General features: G+C 42.0%; 1 protein-coding gene and 1 pseudogene across 2 annotated transcripts in view; both read right to left on the bottom strand.

Annotated features, from left to right (window-relative positions):
• The window catches only part of MCCC2 (methylcrotonyl-CoA carboxylase subunit 2), a 78,278-nt gene that overhangs the window by 51,009 nt on the left and 5,856 nt on the right, over window positions 1–21,413 (bottom strand). For both annotated transcript variants that reach the window (XM_059878855.1, XM_010816706.4), the window contains exons 3-6: window positions 9,841–9,925; window positions 8,069–8,170; window positions 4,394–4,521; window positions 2,803–2,915 (exon numbers count right to left, since the gene is read on the bottom strand). In XM_059878855.1, coding sequence (XP_059734838.1) covers window positions 2,803–2,915; window positions 4,394–4,521; window positions 8,069–8,170; window positions 9,841–9,925 — 428 coding nt within the window. The remainder of the gene's footprint in view (window positions 1–2,802; window positions 2,916–4,393; window positions 4,522–8,068; window positions 8,171–9,840; window positions 9,926–21,413) is intronic.
• LOC132343210 (peptidyl-prolyl cis-trans isomerase FKBP2-like) lies at window positions 9,932–21,403 on the bottom strand (annotated as a pseudogene).

Below are 21,413 nucleotides of genomic sequence, written 5' to 3' on the forward strand. Positions count from 1 at the left end.
AATACTAAAAACTTAAGAAATTCAATAACAACAAAAAACCGAAAGGAATCACAGCAGTATTATTAAATATTTCAAACATACAAAAAAGATTAGAATAAAATAAATATTCTTTACTTAATACCCAGTCTCAGTAAATCTTGACATTTGGCTAACTTTACTTCTGAATTTTTTTAAAAGAATAAAATATTTCAGATACAGTTGAAGGCTCTACAGACCTCCTACTGGCCTTTTTCTCCTCCCTCCCACCTCAAAAGTAACCACTGTTCTAAAATTGAGTGCATCTTTCCCATGTACCTGTTTAGACACAAATAATAGGTTATTTGATATATTTAACATTTGCATACAGAGCAACTGATTATATATTTACTTTTTTTTAACCCAATATATTCTTTGAGACTTATTTCTGTTGATGCATACAATTCTAGTTTGTTCATCTTATTTTTTTTTTTTTTTTAGTTGGAGGATACTTGCTTTACAATATTGTGATAGTTTCTGCAATACATCAACATGAATCAGGCATAGGTATACATATGTTCTCTCCTTTTTGAACCTCCCTCCTACCTCCCACCCCATCCCACCCTCTAGGTTGTCACAGAGCTCTGGATTTGAGCTCCCTGCATGATACAACAAATTTTCAGTGGCTATCTGATTGTACCCATGGTAACGTATATGTTTCAGTGCTACTCTCTCAATCTGTCCCACCCTCTCCTTTCCCCACTGTGTCCACAAGTCTGTTCTCTATGTCTGCATCTCCATCACTGTCTTGCTGATAGGGTCACCAGTACCACCCTTCTAGACTCCGTATCTATATGTTAATATACGATACTTGTCTCTCTTTCTGACTTACCTCTCTCTGTGTAATAGGCTCTAGGTTCATCCACCTCATTAAAACTGACTCAAATGCATTCCTTTTTATGGCAGAGTAATACTTCACTATATATATGCACCACAACTTCTTTATCTATTCATCTGTCGATGAACTTCTAGGTTGCTTCCATTTTCTAGCTATTGTAAATAGTGCTGCAATGAACATTGGAGTACGTGTGTCTTTTTCAATTATGGTTTTCTCAGGGTATATATGCCCAGTAGTGGCATTGCTGGTAGTTTGACTCCTGTTTTTTTTAAGAAATTTCCATACTGTTCACCATAGTCACTGGATTACAGGACCTCCACAGGACTAGGGGAAACAGAAACAAAGCAATGTGTGCCCAGGTCCCAGGGGAAAGGAGCACTGACCCTACAGGAGACGGAGTCAGACCTCCCCTGAGTGTGTGAGGGTCTCCTGCAGAGGCGTGGGTGGGCAGTGGCCTGCCACAGGGAGAAGGGCACTGGTAGCAGCAGCCCTGGGTGATGGGTCTCAGCATAAGTTCTCTTGGAGGATGTCAATAGCCCTATCACAGAGCCTTAAGGGGCTTCCCAGGTGGCACTAGTGGTAAAAGCCCATCTGTCTAGGCAGGAGATATAAGGGACACCGGTTCAATCTCTGGGTGGAATATCTCCTGGAGGAGGAAATGGCAACCCACTCCGGTACTCTTGCCTGGAGAATCCCACGGACAGAGGAGCCTGGCGGACTACAGTCCATAGGCTCGCAAAGAGTAGGATATGACTAAAGTGTCTTAGCACACACAGCACAGAGTCTCTAGACTCAAGGACTTGGTCAGTTCCAAGCCAAACAACTAACAGGGAGGGAGCACAGCCCCACCCATCAGCAGGTAACTGTATTAAAGTTTTACTGAGCATGGCCCTGCCCACCAGGGAAAACTAAGAGACACTTTTGCCCACAGCCAGTCCCTCCCATCAGGAAGCTTGTATAAGCCTCTTATCCTCATCCACCAGAGGGCAGACAGAAGAAATAAGAACTACAATCCTAGCAGCCTCAGAACTAATACCACAATCACAGAAGGCTAACTAAAATGAAAAGAAATAGAATTATGTCCCAGATGAAGGAACAAGATAAATCCCCAGAAAAACAACTAAACAAAGTAGAAATAGGCAACCTCCCAGAAAAAGAATTCAGAATAATGATAGTGAAGATGATACAGGATCTTGTAACAAGAATGGAGAAGATGCAAGAAATGTTTCCAAAGACCTAGAAGAACTAAAGAACAGAGATAAATGATATACTAGAAGGAATCAATAGCAGAATAACTGAGACAGAAGAATGGATAAGTGACCTGAAGATAGAATGGTAGAAATCAATGCTGCAAAACAGAACATAGAAAAAAGAATGTAAAGAAATAAAGACAACCTAAGAGACCTCTGGGACAACATTAAATGCACCAACATTCATATTATATGGGTCCCAGAAGAGAAAGAGAAAGGACCTGAGAAAATATTTGAAGAGATAATAGCTGAAAACTTCCCCAACATGGAAAAGGAAATAGTCAACCACGTCCAAGAAGCACAGAGAGTCCCAAGCAAGATAAACCAAAGGAGAAACACACCAAGACACATAGTAATCAAATGGACAAAAACTAAAGACAAAGATAAAATATTAAAAGCAACAAGAGAAAAAAGACAGACAACATACAAGGGAAATCTCATAAGGTTATCAGATGATTTCTTGAAGACTAAATTGTATATTAAATTCTCTTTTGGAACTTCCCTGGCATTCCAGTGGTTTGGATTCCATGCTCTCAATGCCAAGGGCCTGGGTTCAATCCCCAGTCAGGGAACTAAGACCCCATAAACTGCATGGCATAGCCAAAAAAAAGTAAAATTCTCTTTTAAGTCATCTCAGAATACCTGGTTAGCAAAGACATTTGATGCAAAAAGCAACATATCTCATTAATAAGAAATTACCTGTGTAATGCTTTTAGAAGACATAACTGCCTGATTGTAGAATATGCGGCCAAAGTGATCTCGATCTGGAAATACCTCTGCTTGTCGAGGTAAGTTTGCCCCTCCTGAGTCAACTGAAGACAGGGGAAATAACAGATATAAGTACATCTCAATGAACAAAACATCCTATACACAGGAAGACTTGTCTCAATGATAATAGCACCAGTTCTTAATTACATTCACAGAAAAAAATTTGCTCTGTCTTTCTAAACTCTTCTTCAGCCTCTTTCTCCATTCTTCCCACACAGCTCCCTAAATTGTATTGCTTTCTTCAAACATATTAGGCTCTCCTACCCCTATACAAAATTCCACTTGAAATTATTTAGGACATTCTCTGCTTTGAGGATTAGCCCCAGAAATCGCAAAAAATCCTTAACCAGTTCAGCTGAAAATGGATTGCTCTCTCTTTAAAAACAATCCAAAAATCATCTACCAAATTCATGGGATAATTTTATCACACATCGCCTTCTGTTTCTCTTTTTACTGTGATAACAGTGGTGGATAAGAATGTCAGCTGAATTCAAAACAGAATTTCATTACTTCACAGCTGTGTGACCACAGAAGCATTTCTGAGCCATTCTATGCCTCAGTTTCCCCACCTGTGAAATGAAGGTAACAGCAGTGTACCACAGGGTCGTTATCAGGATGACATGAAATAGTGTATGCAAAGCACTTAGTTCAGCACATACTGTGAGCGTACAGAGCCAATGTTACAGAAAGCTAGCTAGTCTTATATCTATCAGTATGAGTCTTCTATTGACGTTTAATACATTATATCCTGTCTCCAATTCACTATGAGGAAGACAGACAACACGACGCCCTTAACTGCTTTCCCTACAGCGTTGGGCACAGCAGTTGCAGGCTGTAGGGTCCCATTTGTTGTTTTCTATATGTGCAAAGCAGTTCACACTCTAAATCAATCAGGTAAATTCACTTTCATAGGAAAAAGAAATCTCATGTGTACCTGTTCAAATATTCACAGAAATGAACAACAGATACTGGTGTTTTTACAAACTAAGCTAATATCCAGGAAGTGCCAATTTTAAACTGCTTTGCTTTTATGTTCTTTAAAAAATATCCTTAGATTTTATGATTAATGTATTTTAATTCCAAATATAAATTTACTTTCACTGAAAATCAAATTTCTTTAAATTATGTTTGCCCAAATTATGTACATACTCAAGCATTTAACCTAGTATCTGACACTCAAGAGACTCATAAATATTAACTATTATTTTTTCATAGTTTGAATCCATTATGATGAATAGAAAAACAAAAATATATAGAAGGAAAAAAACACCACTCATGTAGAGGAAAAAACAGCACACCCCAAAATAGTGTCAGGGATTCCTCCTCAGTGATGTTATAATGGGTAGTTCTTATTTACTTTTCCTCCCAAGGGTTTTAACAAAGAATAAGTATCTCTTTTGAAATTATGAGAGAAACCAATAGCTCTTCTTGAAATGCCCATTGATAATGTCATATATTCTTCTAAACAATCTTTTACTTCTCTAGCTGAATAACAGTTTATTTTACAGTTCTTATAACTTGCCCAAGTAAATGCAGGGGAGCCTGTTTTGCATTGCAATTTCTTGTGCTCTTAAGTGTTTCTTCACAGTTACTGGATAGTAGCTGCCTCCTTTGACTGTGGCGTCATTGGCAACAATCATGCATTCTACTCTGAAAGGCAGAAATTTCATTGGAGAGAGAATATGAGAGATTTTTTAAAAGTAAAGACCAACTGCATCTCATTATAAGACATTCCCAATACAACCTGGCAATTTCCAGTATTAACACATATCACTAATGATAGCCATTAGGCAATCTTATGGTATAGGAGCTTTAATCACTGTTCATTTATTCATTTATATAAAATGAATCACTTCTAATAAGTTTACAAACTCACATCTTATTTTTTTAAAGAATCATCACCCCACGTTAGCAGAGAAAAACTGACAACCTAAGCCACATTTTGCAATGTTCTTTGAATGAAACAGTCCTAACATGATAAGACGACAACAACAACAAATCCAAGTCTCGAGATGAGAAAATCCCTCGTGATAAACTTCAGCATTTCCTTTTAGGAAGGTAATTTTCAAAAAGGAAAATTGAGTCATCAAAAGTATTTATGTTTCATATTTTCAGAAGTTCTTCGTGTTACTGCCATATGCTTTTCTATAAAACTAAAAGAAGTTAAAAATACAACATTTATCCTGCTTAAAGTAACAATAAGTGCAAATTTTAAAATAGTATTTTTGAAAGCATATACTATAATGAGTCATTAGTGGGGCCCTTTCTCACCAAAACCTGTTTGTCAGGTACCACGGCCCCCAGGCAACTAGCAAGAAGTGGGAAAGTGAATGAAGAGGGCCAGCAGAGAGCCTGCTGAGTGCTGCCAGGAAAACCGAGGGCTGGAGGCTCACTCGAAACTTGAGAGAAGTGTGGTCTTCACAAAATTTAATCTTCTTTATATTTATGATGTTTTCGTTACCTCACTTTATATTCTCTAGAATTCTAAAAAATAACTTATTGAGTTCTTGTTGAACATGAACTAGAGAACAGCAACTGAGCCCAAGACCTTAGGTAATGTTAAATTTCTTTTATTAGGGTAAGTGGTTCCTCTCCTCTGAGTATCAATTTTATTCACTAGGTTACAGCAAGCATTTTCCCACATTATAATTAACATTTTACAGAGTGGGAAGTACATTTTTAATGACTTTCATATTAAATAAATCACTTCAAAAGGAACTGAGGCTCTTGGCAGGCTGCTGGGCCATAACCCCACACCTCCAGAGTATGGCCACTCTTCCCTTTCCTGGGGGTGCTGCATTAGAAAAGCTAAGAAGTTCTGGTGCAGGAAAGAGCCCAGGCTATGAAGTCAGGCAAAGGGAGGCTGAACTTCTGACTCTGTCACTTGCCTCTATCAACCTTGCACGAAAGACATTACTAGTAACTTTTACTTGTTTTATGGAAACATCACAGGATTTCCCTTGTGGTCCAGTGGTTTAAAAACCATCTTCCAACGCAGGGGACATTGGTTCGATCCCTGGTCCGGGAGGATTCCACGTGCCCCAGGATAACTAAATTCGTGTGCCACAACTACTAACCCCATGCTCTAGGTCATGCGAACCACAACTGTTGAGCCCCAGTGCCGCAACTACTGAAGCCTGCACATCCTAGAGACTGTGCTCTGCAACAGAGAACCCATCGCAATAAGAAACCTGTGCATCACAAGTGGAGAAAATAACCCCGCTCACCGCAACTAGAGAAAGAGCACGTGCAGCAATGAAGACCTAGTGCAGCTCCCCCGCCAAAAAAAAACAGAACAAAAGCACAGACATAGTACAGAATGAGAAGAAAAATAAGGCCACAAAATATTATATTAGAGACTCCTCTGGTGGTCCAGTGGTTAAGAAGCCATGCCTCCACTGCATGGGGCATGGATTTGATCCCTGCTTAGGGAAGTAAGATCTCGCATGCCACAAGGCATGGCTAAAACAAAAATACATACACTGTATTAGACACCTATTGATTTTGCCTATCCACCATCTATTATATTGGCAACAAAACTAAACTTTCTTTCAGAAACTATTTCTTCTCTATTTTTAATCCATGTGGTTCTAGAAGGACTGACCCCAAAGTCCATCCATCTTCAGAGGTGAGCACAAGGACCAGGCCTTTCTACTCAGTGTCCATGTGGTGGGTTCAGCGATGGGCACTGGCCCTGGGTCTGTGCCCTCAGGAACAATCCTCTTACCGCAGCTGCTAAGCTCATAGAGCAGAAGCTGGGGAAGCCTACGGCCAGCTCTGCCTCGAGACTTGAACAGACTGCCTAGGAACAAAACCAAAAACCAGCCTGGTGGCCTGGTGATGCTGTTTGAACTCCTAGATCTGGCTTGGCCCAAAATCAGTTAAGAGTCAACAAATCTTTTTTTATTTAAACTAGTTTAAACATCTATCATCTGCTAGAGAAAGGGTGCTAACCATATTCAACCATATGATTATGTAAGAAAGGTCACTTTAATTATAGCAAAGTACTACTTTAGATGTTTTGAATAAGTGAATCCTTTTCCAGTCATACTATCCAACACCAGAGCAGCTTCAGGGAAAAGACAAAATCTGTCTGGTCTTGGCCCCTGCCTCCATGGAATCTTGTGAGCTAAAGTGCATACACTCAATATTGAGCCCTGGCTACTGATGTTCATAGAGAGCCTCAGAGAATGGGTGTCTGAGAAGAGCACTGATACAAAGTTTAAAATCTTCAGTGGAATGAAGCAAGGCTGTGTTCTGGTCCCTAGCCCTCTGTCTCTCTGATTTATCACTGGGGCGTAAGGCTTAGGAGTTAAAGAAGGAAGCGAGAAAGAAGCAACAACGGTGAACGACTATAGTCACACCTCCCGTGAAGGCACACACCACGGGGTGAAGGTGGAGGGACACACACGTAAATCAGAGTCCGAGTCAAATGCAACTGGATCAGGCTGCCTGATCTCAAAGTCAAGTTTTACCAGTGGCTTGATCTTTGGCAAGTTATTTTAACACTCCAAGGCAGTTTCCTTACCCGCAGAATGGTGATGATTATAGCACCCTTCTCACAGGATTGTGGTGGAGATTAAGACAACTAGGCAGTGGGGAATGTTTATTGCAGTACGAGGAACGGTGACTGCATGGTCAGTGTGAGAGCATACAGAATACACACAAACAAATGTAATATCTAGCGATCAAGATGCCCTAAGTCTATGGCGGTTCTCAAAGGATAGCACTGGAGAATCCGGACAGCTTGTTTAAATGCTGATTTCGGGGCTCTACTCCCTGAATATGACTTAGTATTTTTTGGGAAGACCTGACCATTGACACTTCTAACAAGTTCTCACTTGAGGCTGATGTTCCCCAGGGACCACACTCCAAGACCTACTCCTCTAAGACAGCGGTTTTTTGCTCTAGATGTACAAGAGATCACCTGCAGAGCCAAGTCCAAACCCTGGAGATTCTGATTTAGTATGAAGGTTTGTATTGGGTCCCCAGGATCACTGCTTGCGGTTTTTCCCTTCACTTTCTATCCTTGAAGCTCCACAGATGACTCTAACACACCTGGGTAGGAAGCCTCAGATCTAAATAATATCACTAGCATGACACTCACACACTCACGTGCAAAGCGGTGAGTGGTGGATGCCCTGCCCTGTCGGCCTGCTTCCTGACTCACGGGGCTGAGCACGGTCAGAATACTCACCCTGACACTCTCCCAATGCCTGTAATAACGCCACCTGCGGGGACCTCCTCATCACCATACAACTGGTAACCCGCAAACTGTGATAATTCCAGGAATGGAGACCTGAATGGAAGAAAGAATGCTGCTTGAATTAATGTTTTCTTTTTTTAAAATCATATGTGAATAGTTACACATGGAAAAGGAAAAGAGTTTTTTTTCTTTAATGAGTCAACCTTTCAAATATGTGTGTTGGATATAAAGTTTACAAAAGGAAGAATGTCTAAAACAAAGTCTAGTGTGAACACTTTGGGGATTGACACAATATAGCCACACAAAGGAACACATTTATCTTTGAAGATATTGTACAGATGTACTTATGATATAGAAAGAGAACAGCAGCTAACACTTACGTAGCACTTAACCATGTGCCAGCCTCTCCTAGGAGCTTCGGAAATGCTAACTCATTCAGTCCTCAGGACTACCTTCTGCTATAGATCCTACTAGGATCCCCGCTGACCAGTGAGGAAACTGAAACACAGCGATGAGGTCAGTTGTCTGCAGTCACATGACTACCAGTACGTGGCAGAGCTGCTTTGATAAGCTCTCTAATAGGGGACCAGGCTCTTAGCCACTGTTATTATTCTCTCACTTAAATGTTCAAGATACATTAAGGGCAGTGGGGGAGGGGGAGAAGGGGGTTATAAAACACAAGATTCCATTTTTCTAAAACAAACAAAAAAGTGTGTCTGATCCGCATTTGCATGAAAATAGTGTAGGTGTTAACGGTATATACACTAGTGTGTTAATGCACACCAGGTGTTAATGCTGTTTGTCTCCAGGCTGGGCACGTGTGTGCATGTCCGCAGAAACGATACTTCTGAATCTTCATTTCTCTAACTGGTCCTGGCCCTTCCACCCTCGAGCCCCACAGTCTACTCACACACGTGGCCAGAATACCTTTTCAAAACATAAGTCAGGTAAGTCCTACCAAGTCTCCCCGTTTCTTTCAGAGTAAAAGTCCAAACTCTGACACTGACCCACAAACGCGTTATGAATTTGACCCCATCTTCCGCTACTCCCCACTTCACCAAACCTCTGCTCCCACGAGACGGCCTCCCGGGCCCTTCAGCATATTGGCATCTGTGACCCACTCCCAGCTCCCACCACAGAAACTTCGCACTGGCTGCTCCATCCACCTGTAATCCCCTCTCCCCAGATATATACAGCCCATCTCTCTCCACTCCTTCCAATCTCTGCTCAAATGTCACCACCTCAGCGAGGCCGATCCTAACCACCTCATTTGAAACTGCAACTTGATCTTCATCTTTCTCTCTTGTAACCCTGGCCGACCTTTTCTTTTTTTCCCATGACATGTATCACCTTCTGACTTATTATATAATTTGTGACATTTATCAATTATTTCCTGTCTCCTCCTGCTCCCCTGTAAGCTCCAGCAGGGCAAGGAACTTGGTCTGCTTTGCCCACTGCTGCATCGCTAGCACCTAGAATAGCACCTGACATACAGCAGCCTCACAACAAACACCTGTTGCTGAAGCTTAGGTAAGAACCAGAACGTAAAACCACTTATTTCACAAAACTTTCTAAGATGGGAATTTCCTGGCGGTCTGATGGTTAGGACTCTGCACCTCACTGCCACAGGCCTGGGTTCAATCCCTGGTTGGGGAACCAAGATCCCGAGAGCTGCACAGCACAGCCAAAAAAGAAAAAAAACAACCAAGAAAGTACCATGGAACAGAGGACACCCTGAGCCAACACCTGGGTTATGTACCAACCCTGGGTCTATGAGATTGTCAATTCTTTCTCTGGGTAACAGTTTTCCTCTTGATATGTGCCGTGCTCTGGCTTTCTCACCACCTCCTGTGATTAAAAAAAAACAAAAACATTATAGATGAGATGAATTCAATATAAGGTCTTCATTCAACTGAATACCAGAAAAACATATAACACTTAATGCAAACAAAAAAAATTAACATATCCTATGAAAAACAGATAATTTTTCAGATCATTCAAACTGGAATTTTTTAAAAAATCAGTGTATTATAAGCCCACAGTATATTATACATTTTCTAAATTCAGCAGTAATTACTTAAGGAAATAATGTAATATGTTTCTCTGCATCTCATATACTGCAAATACTGCCTCATCTCCACCATACTTATTGCACCCATTATAAATATCTAGCACTGTACTATATGCTCTATAAAATTTGAAATGTTTCTAACATCATCTGTACCAGGTAAAAAGCATTTTCTGACTTCCATAATATACACAACAAATCTTGGCTAAAGGTGCCACTCTGTGCGTGCTAAGTCGCTTCAGTCGTGTCCGACTCTGCGACGCCATGGACGATAGGCCGCCAGGCTCCTAGTTCCATGGGATTCTCCAGGCAAGAGCACTGGGGTGGGTTGCCATTTCCTCCTCCAGGGGATCTTCCTGATCCGGGGATCGAAACCGAGTCTCTTAGTCTCCTGCATTGGTAGGTGGGTGCTTTACCTCTAGCGCCACCTGGGAAGCCAAGGTGCCACTAGCGACCCATCACTTTTACGGCCCTCAAACAGGACAGAGTTGAACACATTATATAATAACTAAAACAGCCCCTGTGGGGACTTCCCTGCAGTGCCGTGGTTCAGACTTTGTGCTTCCACTGCAGGGGGCATAGGTTGGATTCCTGGGCGGGGGAACTGAGACTGTGCACGCCACAGTCGTGGGGCCAAAAAGAAAAAAAAAGTCCCCTCTTGTTACTATCCTGACTCAGAGATTGTCTTCAGTGTTTCCTGACTTTGCCCCAGACAGAAGGAAATCACAGTGACTGAAGAGTTCGCTGGGGTAACCGACCCATGAGGCTGTTTGAGGTGAGGGGTGCACGGAGCCTCACCCAGCCTGAGAGCTGCCAGGCTCAGTACCTGGGGAACAGCCACACCCTACCCTCAGCAAACCACAGTAACCGAGCAGAAGAGACCATCATATCGCACCTTAGTATCTTTACCTTCACTGCTGCCTAAGAATTTCATCTTAATAAACTCCTTGTCCACTGAAATGTTTAGCTATTTTTAAAAACGATTTGTTTTTTTAGGTGAGAAAATACATTCATACAGATTTCAAAGAAGCCTCCAGGTAGCACAACTTTATTTTCAAATCAAGACTTTCCTGTATCTAAGGGGATGTTTAATTTTTTTCTGAAGAGGTAGAGGGCTTATTTTTAAGACTAAGCCTGCCTTAAGGTAACCAAGAAGAACATATCATACATCTAATCTTTTAAAAAGAAAACAATTCTGGGAGGGAAAGACTTACAAGATAGTGTGAATTAAATCAAAGGGCTTTCCTCCTTTCTCCCAGCCCCAGGGAATTCAGAGTTCCTAAGTGAGGTATGTGTGGGGGTAGGAGAGAGTGGGAACAGGAGGGTGACAGAGGGCAGAGCAAACTTCTGAGTGACATTTTCATCATCATCTCGATGGCAGGGACAGTTTCACGGGTATATACGTATGTCAAAACTCATCAAACCATACACTTAAAATACTGCAGTTTATCACATGCCAATCATACCTTAATAAAGCTGTTTAAAAATAAACATTAAAGAAAAGTGAACCTAAGGCACTACAAAGAAGACGAGGCTTGGGTGAGGGTCTTTGGAGAGCCGAGGGACACAAGGCTCCACTCAGTGGCTACCAGGATAAGGACAGCAGGGGAGGGTGAGATGACAAAGAGGTAAGAAAACAGATCTGTGGCTTGTCTGGTTTTTTTTAAGTACTTAGACCAATATTATTCTTCTGCCTAAACCCTGACTTTGCTATTAAGAGCATCTAGTGAATTCAGATTTTATTAGGAAAAACCAGAAAGAGTGCTATCCTTGATATAAATTCTCAGGTCACAGAATTCATGCAGACCACAGAAAGACAGCATGTCACAGCACCTTAGTTTTCTAAACATTAACTCTTAAAGACTTTTGCATTAATTATCTCCACTCCCACAGACTCAGAGCTGGAAAAGCCATGTTTTCCTTCAATCTCATTTACCATATTGCACTGATTCTAAAACACGCATTTTGTTCACATTTTAACACTCCTCAAATCAGGAAGGATTTTACAGTTTATACCATCTTTATACTATTCCTGTCACCAGGGGGCAGTTGAGACATAGCGGTCAGCCTCTGCATGCTCAGCACAAATGCTTAACTGTGGTCACTTAAGTGATGCTATACGCATTGCTGGAGCTACAGACATGCAGTTTAACTTCCACTCCAAAGTGTTTTTAAAACTACACAAAGTCCTTAAACAACAAAGTCCTACTATATAGTACAGGGAACTATTCAACATCCTGTAACAAACCATAATTAGAATATGAAAAATGTGTATATATGTATAATTGAATCACTTTGCTATACACCAGAAATTAACATGACACTGTAAATCAACTATTAATAAAATAATATTTTAAAAAACATACATAAGCCTTATCTTAAGGTCATTAAGAGGCCCTTGTTTCAACCACCAGAACTCTTTGCATTTTTCTATATCAATAAAGTTATTACCCAGTTTTAGAAAAACTAAGCACTTCTGAAACTATCAAAACACTTACAGGCCTTCAGTTAACTTGTTAATCAAAATACTTGAGTTCTGGCTAGCACAAATAACACAGCTGCGGTAATGCTCGTCCCACCTATAGGAACGACTAAGTCGCTCCCAGCCATCCTATATGCCACATGCGCTGGGTGTGCTTAGCCGTTGCAGTCGTGTCTGACTTTTTGCGACCCCATGGACTGCAGCCCACCAGGATCCTCTGTCCATGGAATTCTCCCAGCAAGAATACTGCAGTTGGTTGCCATGCCACCCTGCAGGGGATCTTCCAAACGGGGGGATAGAACCTGTGCCTCCCTCCTTGCAGGTGTATTCTTTACCGCTGAGCCACCAGGGAAGCCCCTACATACTCTGTGGGAACCAAAGGGGAAGCAAACATGGTGCCCTGAGAAGAAATCTGAAATAACAGTAGCAATGAGGCAGAGGAAAAGAAGACACAAATCGGAGGACGAGAATCCACCCATTATCGCCAAACTTTTTACTTACCACAAGTTCTCTTAGATGAAAACTTGGAGGGTTAACCTCAGAAGCAACTTGAAACACTGTCCCTTCCTCTTACCTGAAAATTACTTCGGAAATGTTATGAATTCAAAACTGAGCATATCTATACATGAGGTCAACGGGGACATAAAAAGATGCTCAACATCAATATGATTAGAGAAATGCAAAACGTAACTACAGTGAACTGCCACCTCACAGCATTCAGAATGGCCATCAGTAAACAGTCTACATATAACAAATGCTGGAGAAGGTGCGGCGAAAACGCCTGCACTGTTGGTGGGAATGTAAATTGGTACAGCCACTATGGAAAACAGTATGGAGGTTCCTCAAAAAACTAAAAATAGAGTTGCCACGTGAACTAGCCATCCCACTCCTGGGCACACAGCCAGACAAAATCATAATTCGAAAAGACACATGCACCCCTCTGTTCATAGCAATACTATTCACAACAGCCAAGAGATGGAAACAAGCTAAATGCCCACTGACAGATGAATGAAGAAGATGTGATGGATACACACATACACATACACACAACGGAGCACTCCTCGGCCATAAGAGAGAATGAAGCAATGCCATCTGCAGCGAAAGGGAGGGACCTACAGACTGCTCACTCAGGGAAGTAAATTAGAAAGACAAACACCATGTGATGTCACTTATAGGCAGAGTCTAAAACATGACACAAAGGAACTTATCTATGAAACAAAAACTGCCGCACAGTTGCACTCATCTCACACGCTAGTAAGTCATGCTCAACATTCTCCAAGCCAGGCTTCAGCAATACGTGAACCATGAACTTCCAGATGTTCAAGCTGGTTTTAGAAAAGGCAGGGGAACCAGAGATCAAATTGCCAACATCCGCTGGATCACTGAAAAAGCAAGAGAGTTCCAGAAAAACATCTATTTCTGCTTAATTGACTATACCAAAGCTTTGACTGTGTGGATCACAATAAACTGTGGAAAATTCTGAAAGAGATGGGAATACCAGACCACCTGATCTGCCTCTTGAGAAATCTGTATGCAGGTCAGGAAGCAACAGTTAGAACTGGACATGGAACAACAGACTGGTTCCAAATAGGAAAAGGAGTACGTCAAGGCTGTATATTGTCACCCTGCTTATTTAACTTATATGCAGAGTACATCATGAGAAACGCTGGGCTGGAAGAAGCACAAGGTGGAATCAAGATTGGTGGGAGAAATATCAATAACCTCAGATATGCAGATGACACCACCCCTATGGCAGAAAGTGAAGAAGAACTAAAGAGCCTCTTGATGAAAGTGAAAGAGGAGAGTGAAAAAGTTGGCTTAAAGCTCAACATTCAGAAAACGAAGATCATGGCATCTGATCCTATCACTTCATGGCAAATAGATGGGGAAACAATGGAAACAGTGACAGACTTTACTTTGGGGGGCTCCAAAATCACCGCAGATGGTGACTGCAGCTATGAAATTAAGACTCTTACTCCTTGAAAGAGAAGTTATGACCAACCTAGATAGCATATTAAAAAGCAGAGACATTACTTTGCCAACAAAGGTCCGTCTAGTCAAGGCTATGGTTTTTCCAGTAGTCACATATGGATGTGAGAGTTGGACTATAAAGAAAGCTGAGCGCAGAAGAATTGATGCTTTTGAACTGTGGTGTTGGAGAAGACTCTTGAGAATCCCTTGGACTGCAAGGAGATCCAACCAGTCCACCCTAAAGGAAATCAAGCCTGAACATTCTTTGGAAGGACTGATGCTGAAGCAGAAACTCTAATACTCTGGCCAGCTGATGCAAAGAGCTGACTCATTTGAAAAGACCCTGATGCTGGCAAAGATTGAAGGTGAGAGGAGAAGGGGATGACAGAGGATGAGATGGTTGGATGGCATCACCGACTCAATGGACATGAGCTTGAGTAGACTCCAGGAGTTGGTGATGGACAGGGAGGCCTGGCGTGCTGCAGCCTATGAGGTTACAAAGACTGGGACACAACTGAGCGACTGAACTGAATGGATGAAACAGAAACAGACTCATATACGTAGAGAATAGACTTGTAGTTGCCAAGAGGGAGAGGGGGTCATGGAGGGATGGACAGGAAGTTTGGGATTAGCAGATGCAAGCTATTATATATAGGATAAACAAAAAGATCCTACTGCATAGCACAGGGATATTGAATATCCTGTGATAAACCATAATGGAAAAGAGTATGAACAAGAATCACTGAACTTTGCTTGCTATACAGCACAAATTAACATAACATAGTAAATCAACTATACTCCAATAAAATATATTTTTTAATGTGTCTTTAGAAATATTACTGATATGTTACATATGAATAACATAGGGCTTCACAGATGGCGCTAGTGGTAAAGAACCTGCCAGCCAATGCAGGAGATGTAAGAGATATGGGTTTGATCCCTGGGAGGGTAAGATGCCCTGGAGGACAGCATGGCAACCCACTCCAGTATTCTTGCCTACAGAATCCCATGGACAGAAGTGTATATCACTTGTACATTATATGTACCTTGTAATACCCACTTTCCTAGCATAACAGTGCTAACACCAGGCAACACCGTGAGGACAGCTGTCTGTCCTTCCCTGGCTTCCCTCCCAAGGAGCCCCACTCAATGCTCTGCTCTCCTGCAGAAATCAGACCGCCAGAGGCTCAGAACCTGCCATCCCCAGCAGAGGCCCAGCGCTGGAGGCCTCTACTGCTTCTTAGTCAGACCCATTAGGCTTAACATCCAAAGGGAATAATTAACTCTTCAGTTCTGCTCCCAACAAAACATACTTTCATTTCCGCAAGCGTTCTGATTCTTTTTCAGGAGACAATGCCTTATTCCAAGATGACTTCAAGACTATGATTCTAGTCATCTTTCTGAAAAGCATACCAGCAGGATATCTTGCCTCTCAAATCATATCCAATAGACAAAAACTCATGTCATTTTTTAACACCATTTCCTCACACTTAGAATAGGGGTTCAGGAGCTACCTGGTCAAAAAGAATGACAAATGTCCACTACCTCTGTTTTTACAACTCACCCTCCTATTTACACACCCCTCTCTTCCTAGACAGAAATTAGGGTGGCAGAGGATGAGCTGGCTGGATGGCATCACTGACTCGATGGCCGTGAGTCTGAGTGAACTCCGGGAGTTGGTGATGGACAGGGAGGCCTGGCGTGCTGCGACTCATGGGGTCGCAAAGAGTCGGACACGACTGAGCGACTGATCTGATCTGAACTGTTGCTGTTTAGTCACGAAGTCGTGTCCAACTCCTTTGCAACCCATGTACTGCAGCCCTCCAGGCTCCTCTGTCCATGGGATTTCTCAGGCAAGGATGCTGGAGCGGGCTGCCATTTCCTTCTCCAGGAGATCTTCCCCACTCAGGGACAGAACCCTTGTTTCTCGCATTGCAGCTGGACTCTTTACCACTGAGCCACCAAGGAAGCCCAGGGTGGTCTGGAGACAGTGTAATTGACATTCTTTGCTTTTTGACTGCCTGCTTTCCTTTCCTTCTTTCCTGAAAACCACTGCTACCTCCATGAAGTTTCAGGAGCTGCCAGCTGCACACTGTCTTGGAGTCCTGGTGGACATGGGTTCAGGCTGGCACTGTGAAGTACCACACCCCACTGGATACAGTGACTGGGCTAAGGAGAGAACACGGGACCCCAGAGAACCCATCAAAGTTTTCCAGATTGGAGGTGAAAGGATAACTAGATCTTTGCTTCACATTATAAACTGATTGTTTACAATTTACTTCAGATTGTTGCTGGTCTCCGAGCAACCTAGCCCCCCACCTCATGGAGAAAGAGAATGTGGTCCAACATACAGAGGCATCCTTAAATGAGAGAAAAGGGGCAGAGACAGTGAGTCCTGGAGGGCTTGGAGTCCCCTGGTCATTCAGCACTTCCTTTGCATGGTTTGGTTGTTGGCTTCTGGATTAAACAAGTTTGATTTGGATCTTTGTGACTTACAACCAAAGGGACTGGATACAGCCATTATCAAAATAATATTCTTCTTATATTACAAGTACCTAACCTAGAAGAAATGGCTTCCCAGGTGGCACAGGGGTAAAGAATCTGCCTACCAATACAGGAGACACAAGAGACATGGGTTCAATCCCTGGGTCAGAAAGATCCACTGGAGTAGGAAATGGCAACCCACTCCAGTATTCTCGCCTGGAAAATTCCAGGAAAGAGGAACCCAGTGGACTAAATGCATGGGGCCAAAAAGAGTCAGATACGACTGAGAACACAGAATACAGAAGGACCTATAGGAAGTTTACCGTCTTCGCCTGTTTTTTTTTTTTTTAATTCTCCCCTATATCCTTATAGATAGAATGGGAGCAATTACTGCCATCTGAATGAGGTCTTTGCTTCACCTGGCCCCACATTGAATTTCATATCCACTTGTTCATGTCATGGTAACTTTTAGAGGATTTAATTGATTTTGACACTAAACTGCTGCTGCTGCTAAGTCACTTCAGTCGTGTCCAACTCTGTGTGACCCCATAGACGGCAGCCCACCAGGCTCCCCCGTCCCTGGGATTCTCCAGGCAAGAACACTGGAGTGGGTTGCCATTTCCTTCTCCAATGCATGAAAGTGAAAAATGAAAGTGAAGTCAGTCTGTCCGACTCTTCGAGACCCCATGGACTGCAGCCCACCAGGCTCCTCCGTGCATGGGATTTTCCAGGCAAGAGTACTGGAGTGGGGTGCCGTTGCCTTCTCCGTTGACATGAAACTACTACAGTACAAAAGGCAGAGACCAGTATATTCCAAATGGATCTCGTTTATGGTTTTTTTCAATTAACTTTGATTAATCTATTAAGTCAAAAGAAGACAGAAATGTGTGCTTTGAGTAAATAATGCTTGTACTTCACAGACCCACTCTTGAGTCTCAAGTTACAAATGAGGTACTGAAAATGTTCAAGAGGGATTAAATAACTGGACCAAAGTGGTTTACTTATTGGAGTAACTACCACCCTCAAAATTCTACAAAGGATGAAAATACTGAGCTTATTTCTTTCCTATTGCCTATACAAATGAATACACAATTTTAGATGATCTTTCTGTCCATCTACCATCAATCAATTACCTTGTCTCCATCCTTAAAGTGCTTAGAAGAAAAAACATATAAAAATATTTTAATTTAAACAAATCCACTAAGATTTTGCCAAATTATTTCACTAATGACTTCTACTCAAAGTCTGTCCTCTGAATGTGATAAGATCATATCCAGGAATACAACACCCTTAAACTACAGGTTGATAGACCAAACAGATTCTATCTATGAGGATATTGAAGAGAATTCTTTTTTTGTTTGTTTGTTTTGGGGGGGATCTTAAGGTTTTTGATGGGGAAACAGTGAAAACAGTGTCAGGCTTTATTTTTGGGGGCTCCAAAATCACTGCAGATGGTGATTGCAGCCATGAAATTAAAAGACGCTTACTTCTTGGAAGAAAAGTTATGACCAACCTACATAGCATATTGAAAAGCAGAGACATTACATTGCCTACAAAGGTCCGTCTAGTCAAGGCTATGGTTTTTCCAGTGGTCATGTATGGACATAAGAGTTGGACTGTGAAGAAAGCTGAGCTCTGAAGAATTGATGCTTTTGAACTGTGGTGTTGGAGAAGACTCTTGAGAGTCCCTTGGACTGAAAGGAGATCCAACCAGTCCATTCTAAAGGAGATCAGCCCTGGGTGTTCTTTGGAAGGAATGATGCTAAAGCTGAAACTCCAGTACTTTGGCTACCTCATGCGAAGAGTTGACTCACTGGAAAAGACTCTGATGCTGGGAGGGATTGTGGGCAGGAGGAGAACGGGATGACAGAGGATGACATGGCTGGATGGCATCACCGACTCGATGGACATGAGTTTGAGTGAACTCCGGGAGATGGTGATGGACAGGGAGGCCCGGCGTGCTGCCATTCATGGGGTTGCAAAGAGTCTGAGAGGACTGAGCGACTGAACTGAAGGTTTTTTTTTCTTTCTTTAAACAGTCTGGTCCCAGATGGGGGCCTCTCCACCGCCCCGCTCCAGTTTGGCTACAGTTCTGAACGTCGCTCGATTTTGAGCAGCTCCACCTCGATCACCAAGTTTGCACCACCTGGAATCTTTGGGGGAGCTCCCTGATCTCCATACCCCAGCTCTGATGGACTCACCAGCTTCCGCTTTCCCCCCTCACACATCCCTAACAGCCCCTGGTCCCAGCCCTGGATGACCTGGCCTGTGCCCAAGGAGAAGACAAAGGGCTGGTTCTGGGGCAGGCTGCTGTCAAACTCTTTCGTCTTCTAGCTTCCCCATGTAGTGCGTGTGCAGGACGTCCCCTTTGTGCGATTTGATGGGACAGTGGTCTACCCGCTTCTTGACTCCGACCTGCAGCTTCTGTTTGCCCTCGGCCCCTGTGGCCATGACCACGGCGCTCAGGCAGATGGACAGTACTGTCAAGACCCAACTCAGCCTCATCTCTCTCCTCGCTGTGCCCCTGGAGTCAGAGAACTCTTTTTAAATGAAGGCCATAAAATTCAAATAGCTCCTTCTCAGGTACTACAACATGAGGACTCTTACTTTGGAAATGGCTATTATTTCAAGTCACAGAGCCTTCTAAAGTAAATTATCATATATACCAATAAAGGCACAACAGAAGTTGAATAAGTTAGTACTTATTTAAACATTATTTAAACACTTATTTAAACATTAGCATTTTATATTCCTATGATGCAATTTCTTCCAAGAAAAAGAATGTCTATTATGTCCACAATTTAAAAATAAAAAATGACAATTTACAAAGTTTTTAGGAAATCTCATTTATTTAATTAGCAATAAACCCACACAGAAATTATTTCCAAATTATACAACACAGCAGAAAAAGCACAATTATGCAAAATACAGTATATAGTATGAATATGATGAAGAGAAAATGTTTTTAGTTGCTTCAAGTAAAACAAAAATTTCAGTGTGATCCTGTGACTGAAATAAAAAGCTTAAGAAGAAACAGTTTAAAATACTGATGAGGAAGTTCTCTGGTGCTCTAGTGGCTAGCATTTGGTGCTTTCACTGCCACGGCCCAGGTTCAATCCCTGGTTGAGAAACTGAGGTCCCACAAGCCACAGAGTGTGGACAAAAAAAAAAAAAAAAAAATGATGAATCTGAATTTCTACTTTCCCCCAAATAATGGCAAAAAAACTGACCAAATACCAGGAAAAAATAAAATGTCTGCATGCCGACAAATGCAGGCTTTTTTAAATTGAAATATAGTTAAATAACAATATTGTGTTAGTTTCAGGTGTGCAGCAAAGTGATTCATTTATATATATTTTTTTCAGTTTATTTTCCATTACCAGTGATCACAGGATAGTAAACACTGTTCTCCATGTTTAGTAAATCCATGCTGCTTGTCTATTTTGTGTGTATTAACTTTTTATCTGTTAATCGCTACTCCTAATTTCTCTGTCCCCCTTTCCTTTCCCCGAAGTTTGTTTCTTATGTCTTTGTGCCTGTTCTGCAGTCAAATGCTCCACCACTGAGCTATCCTCCATGTCTGTTTCTGCTTTGTACATAGATTCATTTGCATTATTTTTTAGATTCCATATATAAATGATATTATATAATATTTGTCTTTCTCTTCCTGACTTACTTCACTTAGTATGATATTCTCTAGGTCCATCCATGTTGCTAGAAATGGCAATATTCCATTCTCTTTTTATGACTGAGCATATATCCACATGTATATATATATACATATATATCACATCTTAAACCAATAACCTGTTCATAGGTATCTGGGTTGTTTCCATGTTTTTGGCTCTTGTAAACCATGCTGCTATGAACACTGGGGAATTAAGAGCTTTCATCTTTTCCAGATATAAGCCGAGGAGTGGGATTGCTGCATCATATGGTAACTCTATTTTTACTTTTTAAGAACCTCCACACTGTGTTACATGGTTTCCCTGATGGCTCAGGGAAGAATCCACCTGCCAATGCAGGAGACGCAGCTTCAGTCCCTAGATGGAGAAGATTCCCTGGAGAAGGAAATGGCAACCCACTCCAGTATTCTTGCCTGGGAAATCGTATGGACAGGGGAGCCTGGTGGGCTACAGTCCATGGGGTCGTAAAAGAGTCGGACACGAGTTAGCAACAACAACATACTGTCTTACTCAGTGGCTGCCCCAATTTACATTCCCACCCACAGCAAATGCACAGTCTTGAAGAGTCAAAGCGCTGATGCTACTAGTTTTTCTAAAACAAATAAAGGGACAGCTTAATTAACAGCATAAACTGAAGAGTAACTG

The sequence above is a fragment of the Bos taurus genome, chromosome 20, assembly GCF_002263795.3.
Source record: "Bos taurus isolate L1 Dominette 01449 registration number 42190680 breed Hereford chromosome 20, ARS-UCD2.0, whole genome shotgun sequence".
In the NCBI taxonomy this organism is placed as follows: domain Eukaryota; kingdom Metazoa; phylum Chordata; class Mammalia; order Artiodactyla; family Bovidae; genus Bos; species Bos taurus.